Source organism: Pinus tabuliformis, chromosome 2_2 (genome assembly GCF_031772625.1).
Source record: "Pinus tabuliformis cultivar Carrire ecotype Pingquan chromosome 2_2, CPIR1, whole genome shotgun sequence".
Lineage (NCBI taxonomy): Eukaryota > Viridiplantae > Streptophyta > Pinopsida > Pinales > Pinaceae > Pinus > Pinus tabuliformis.
Genome location: NC_142300.1, coordinates 391,126,692 through 391,133,128, shown reverse-complemented (window position 1 = coordinate 391,133,128; position 6,437 = coordinate 391,126,692). Strand labels below are relative to the sequence as shown.

The 6,437-nt window shown below is 32.0% G+C and overlaps 1 protein-coding gene across 2 annotated transcripts; it reads right to left on the bottom strand.

The window, feature by feature from the left end:
* Positions 1 to 1,754: 1,754 nt before the first annotated feature.
* On the bottom strand, positions 1,755 to 6,236 carry LOC149192909 (delta-selinene-like synthase, chloroplastic). 2 transcript variants are annotated; one of them, XM_089406499.1, is made up of 10 exons: positions 6,019 to 6,236; positions 5,610 to 5,797; positions 5,376 to 5,488; positions 4,896 to 5,116; positions 4,660 to 4,757; positions 4,421 to 4,513; positions 3,283 to 3,498; positions 2,983 to 3,121; positions 2,471 to 2,719; positions 1,755 to 2,366 (listed from the first exon to the last, which is right to left on the bottom strand). In XM_089406499.1, exons 1-10 carry the CDS (start codon positions 6,124 to 6,126, stop codon positions 2,070 to 2,072), a joined length of 1,722 nt encoding a protein of 573 aa, XP_089262625.1. In that variant the 5' UTR covers positions 6,127 to 6,236; the 3' UTR covers positions 1,755 to 2,069. The 2 variants fall into 2 exon arrangements, with proteins under 2 accessions (XP_089262625.1, XP_089262626.1); XM_089406500.1 differs by lacking the exon at positions 4,421 to 4,513.
* Positions 6,237 to 6,437: the final 201 nt, after the last annotated feature.

The window sequence follows — 6,437 nt, the reverse complement described above, 5'->3', positions numbered from 1 at the left end:
CATATAAAATATTTAAACAAAATAATTATAATCTTAGTGGAAAAATCTTGAAATCCATTGGCCACCTCCAATAGCTAGAAAAAATGAATCTTGCTCTAAACCACTTATTGGGTAGTATACATGTAACTCTAGAGAAATTTGTGAAGTTAGTACAACTAGACCTATCATATAATTTGCTCACATAGTAGAGACCTCTTGTTTAATCAAAATCTGATAGATATTTTTAAAAATTTAAGTTTAATAGAATTTCAGTGTCCTAAGGATTTTGTAGGGTGTTGTATCCATTTATGCATTTAATAATATTTTTTAAACAACAAAAAATCTCAAACTTGCCTGAAATTGTATGGTCGAATTCCCATGAAAAATGTTATTTCTTTTATAAGTTAAACTACACCTATATGTTTTCCTCAGCACTTACATATGAGTAAAACTATAGATTCGATTTCCCATTATTAGTCCAAGGAATCAATTTTACTATTGACCACTGTTAGTTTAACATTGACCATGCAACTTATAATGCATAATTTAAAACAAAAATATTTAATTTTCAATATCGTTAAAAAATTATTTATCAAACACGATTGTACTATAATTTGAAGGCCTTATTGTAGCCTTTGCACAAAACAATGCCGTGTGGATAATTGCTCATATTTTTCTGCCATAAATTTTCCATACAGTTGCACTATTTATGCCATTATTTTTAGATAGTTTTGCAACGATCTTTTATTTGATTTTTCATTGTTAAGCTTCATAGAAAAACTACCGAAAATTAAAATCCTTAAAAATAGCTTGAATACTCATGTAAATAACATATTTACCATTGGTCGCTGGCCACCATAATTTAAGCAAGTGCTTGCATAACAAATAGATAAGAAAAATGTGTAAATACATATACTTACAAGCAGTTACTACCCACCAAAATTTATGCAATTAACACTTGTTTTATGGTAAGTCTCAAGTTGTTAAAATTTAAAAAAATATAATATTAATTAAATTATAACGTTATTTAAAATAATTTGAATTATTATTAATGATAGAAAGATTAATATATAAATTCAACTTTGATAAAAGCATGTAACCAGATTCTTAACTATAGAGATTTACCTATACTTTATCATGGAGATTCTTAATATAAGTTTTTGCATTACCATGACCATTATCATAGCTTATCAATACCATATTGCCCAAAATACTATAACTAATTTCAGATGACATTTTATTTTAATTAATGAATTTATTTTAACCTCAAAAAATGCATAACTACATTGGAAATAACTCTTAACCTTAGATTGATAAGCTGAGACATGCGAAATCATTGAAACTTGAAAGATGTTGGTTCAAATCCACTATTGCTACTAGGGCTAGTTCCTCTAGATCACAATAATATATATATATATATATATATATATATATATATATATATATATATATATTCTCTTAGCCTTTAATTTGTTTATACTATTAAGAATATTCTATAAAGTTTAAATTCATATCATCTACTTAATAATTTTTATTTTATTGATAAAATGCCTATTGATATAAACACATGCAACAAAATTTTTAACCATTGAAATTTATTCTCTTTCAACAATTTTTTTAATTAATTATTTTAATTAAAAAACAAAAATAATTATAAATATTTTAAAATATTAAATGAAAATAAAATATCTACCATTCACTTAATAATTATTAATAATTAAATTTACAAAAATATATATCGAAATAATACCATTAAAATTATGCAAAGCACAAGATGATGAAAGTCAAACTCATTAATTAAACAAATATAAAATACAATTCAATATAATAAAACATATGAAAATATGGTAGTAGGAAACTAGAGTAGCGATGATCAGGTGATAATTGTAATTGCCGTACGTGATATTTTGGAATTTGTCGGCGCAATTTCCACACGCAATTTGGCAAAGCTTACCGGAACTACGTCCATAAACTTTTTTGTTCTCTATCCGGCCGGTTATTTAATCCACGTCCGTATGGCCATACGCACTTAATAAGCATAAAACATTCAAAAACATAATTAATACACACAGCTAGTAACCGGGTCGTCATTATTCCTCAATTGGCACTTGGTCGACGAGAATTTTGAATATCTGCTCCTTTAATTCCTTGTTAGATACCGATATGCCGTATCTGAACAGAAATTGAAGGCCTCGTGTTATATTGAAAGTGAACTTCTTGCAACACAACGGTACACTGTCCTCCTTGAGAAACTCCCCATTCAATTCCTCAAGCGAGAGACGAAGGCTGTCCTTGATGTGATTTAAAGCGTTTTCCACGGTAGAATCAGGGTTTTCTTTCATGTAACACTCTATAATTGAAGCTGTCTCCCCGCGTTGCTTCTCATCCTTCATTGCAATTTGTGAAAAAAAATCAGTATTTTGCACAGAATTTTGTGCATCCGAACTTGATTAAACGGGCTTAAATAAATGTAAAATTAGATGCCAAATACCTCGAAATCTGTTAAGTCGTCGACGAGCCTGATCGTCAATTCTGAGAGCTCCTGCATCTTGGATGGAGAATATATTTGCTCCAGAATGTTGTTCGGGAGAAGTTGACCCATCAACAGAAGGGGAAACAAATTTAGAATGCACATCCCTGAGCTAGCGCGAGCATTCTTTATGTACTCATTCAACGTGGGCACATGACCAGTCGCTATCCATTCCGCTTCTTGCAGATAAGACTCAAGATATCGCTGCCACTGATCATTGAAAAAGTAAAACTACATTAATGGTTAAAGTCTCCCCTTTTCTCTCTAAATGAAGAATAATAAAATTAAAAATATATTAGGTCAAATAACAATTCATAATAAAATTAAAAATATATAATTTCAAATGACAAATTTCATGGCCTTTTCACAGTAAATTGCATTCTTAGGACAACCATGGAAGTAAGGTGATAATAATAATAGCATCCCATTAAAATAATCCATCTATAAAATCACAGATCATCCAAAACACATACGTTATCCTTTAATATGGATGTCATATCTCGCCCTTGCTCTTTTGCGACCTCAACAGCCAATTCATTCGCTGTGTTAAAGAAAAACTGGAATGCAGTTTTTATGTTGTCCGGAATTTCATCTGTTAATGAAGAATTCCATCTGAAAATGACGCAAACAATAATATATGATTGGAATAGGTTGAGAAGCTGGGAATAAATCAAACAGCAATATGCACAAAATCGTGGAGCAGGCTGAGAAGCTGGGAATAAATAAAATAGCAATAATATGAATAAAATAGCTGGGAATAAATTGAAATTCACCGTCTCACTGCCTCCGACACGGTTTTTAGTTCGTCCAACATTCCGTGAGTGTCATAGAGGTCATCTAAAACGGCTGCGACGACACAAAGTTTTGCGAAGGCAACTCTGCTGTGACAAAACTCGGGCTCGAAAATGCATGTAACAGCCCAAAAGTAAAATTCCACGTGACGCTTCCGATAGAAATTGAGCTGCGCAATTTCCGATCCTCTCCACCACCTACGCAGGACATAATGGTAGTGCAGGACGTCATTTATGATCATATCTCCAAGATTGTCAATTAGCATATCTTTGTTTATAATATTAAGTAATTTTATTTTAATACCACCGTATTTTTTAGGAATGAGAAGTGATATATATATATAAAATATAATATGGAAAAATAATTTACTTACATAAAATACTGTGCTTAAAATAATTTAAATTTTTATTAAATCTAAATATCCTTTCCAAACCTGTAAGTCCACCACAGGAAATACAAACCAAATAAATAACTAATAGATATTTTGTGAATCTGGGTTGGTAGAAAGGAGTACATTCCAATTAAATAATTAAGACGGTGAGTCTGGGTAGGTAGAAACGAATATATTTGGGCTTGGAGTATGTTTTAAAATTATTTTTGTTTGATTAACAGTTTGTTTTTTTGGTATGTAAAGAAATACGTTAACGGCTCAAGACAGCAAAAGCTTGTCTTTTTAGGGACCACAACTAGTTATTCCATGTAAGGTGGTTTTCTTTGAATAACAATTTGCAAATTATAGCAAGAAATGATTATCTTTGACAACTGAATTATGATCACCTTGAAAAAAAAAAAGAACATTCCTGCCTCTAACTACCTCACTACTCTCAATAAACCTATAATTAATTTAATTTATTATCAAAAATATTTATTATTTTGGATTTAAATGATAATGTTTTTTACCCATTGTAAGCTAACTATCACTAAGATAAAAAAAAAAAAAAAAAAAAAAAAAAATGGCGCAATCTCAGACGAACTGAGCATTTTCAGCACATTCAATAAGTAACTATATTTTTATAGTAGACATTAAACAAAGTGATGTGTAAACATTTTGAATTTTTGATAATGTATATGGAACTGTAATAAAACCCAACTCTGAAAATGGCAAGTACCGGTTATGACCTTGTAATAGACTGTATCTCTTTCTGATGTATGCATTGCAGAATATTGAAGTCCAACTTGGCCAACTCTAGAACCTTTTGGTTGATATTTGACCTTTAAAAGGAAAGGCAAAGGAATTTAGTATGCAACTACAATTTTCGAAATTTGAAGATAAAGCAAATAGATATCATTAAGACATGCAGCTACAATTTTGCAAATTTGAAGATAAAGCAAATCTATATAATTAAGACGGTACGCACTTGAGCCACGAGCGGTTCTGTCCATATATTTCAATAAAGCTCCTGGCCTCCCATCTGGGCACACTGCAATACCATGGAAACTCCAATGCGTACTTCACCTAAATAACGGTGATCAAGTCAAATCCTTTATAAACCATGTACACCATCCTTTTTCTAAATTTATGTAACACTTGAAAAAAAACCATGGACGGCATCTCTTTTTAAGGTAACACTTTCAAAATGCGCTTATTGTTTACCTCTTCCAAAAGACTCTGATCTACCCCGGTCACTTCCCCGCCTCCAGCTACAACTCCGTTTAGATATTCTCTTGTGAATGCCTTCGCCTCTTCCATCACTTTTTCTCCAGGAAATGAAATTTCTGAAGCTCGAAGTAACGACAACATGCTTCTAACTTGTTTATCTCCAGTGAAACTGCAGAAGAACTTCCCGTTTTCATCCTTGAAATTCTCCAAGACACCTGTTCAAAGCTGAATTATATAAAAATCGATTTAAACGAAAAAAAACTTTGTGGGTGAATAATATAACAATTGAATGAAACAGAAATCTTTGTGAAGTAAACATAAAACTTTGTGGGAAATTCCACCAATGGTTTTTTATGACCCACGAAGCAAACACCAATCCAACAACAATTACAAATATTTCAATGGGTACTGCTCAACTATCTTGAGGGTATATTATAGCTTAACATAAAGTCGAAAAGCAACTGCAGCTACCACCTGAAGACACGTTATATCGATGTAGTCGGAGAGCACGAAATCCTAAAGCTGTAGCGTTAAGGTCTTTGCAGGAATCTTTTGATCCCACTCCGATACCTCCTTCGTTCCAACATCTGTCAACCATGGAATAATCAGAACGGCCAACAAAAACCATCTGCATATATATATATATATATATATATATATATATATATATATATATATCATTCATTCACATGCGTAGAAGTTCCTAACCTGTAAACGTAGTCTAAAGCAGCTATTTCTAGTTCAGAATGAAAATGTCGATCAATTCCAAGGCACTCCAATATATCAATCATCTGAAGACGTTTGATTAAATCTTGATTGCTATCGTCCATTTCCTTCGGAAGTAAACGCTTGATCTCATCAACGAGCCTTTTGGCTTGTTCATAATATGCAGGTCCCTAATTACAGTGCAATGCAATTAAATATATACAGAGAGAGAGGCACATTAATGTTAACGGCGAACGGAAAACTTAAAGTATGTATATAGACACATGTTAATGCTGACACCAAACAAAAAACTTCAAAAAATATACATTAATGCTAACAGCAAATAGAAAAACTAAAGAAACAAAGAGCAGATGACGCCATGATAAACTGATGGAAAAGATTGAAAATATACTCCATAGGGCGAGTTCAGAGATAGTATGAGATCGTCGTCCCACACATTTCCGTGATGATTGGCAGTGCGTCGAGGGACGGCAGAAACAGATTCAAAAATCTCAGCCATCACGTCAGCAAATTCTACTCAATAACCCGATGATTTGTGTATTATAGCACTACCCTCTGCTGCTATGATATTTATTTGATGAATATGCAATCGCGGGTTGCTTATATATAATTCTTGGATACGAAATAAGGATAAAATGTATTTTAATATTTGTATGCTCCGAACGACTAGAGTCATAAAGTAGGCGAGTTCGATATAAAGATACAGTGCCCCGAAAACAATGGAAAGTTCTGTAGGATATGTTAAAATCCAGGTTAGCTTTGAAATCTAAGTTATACTGGTTAAGTTTTCCACGGTAAAAAAGGACTCAA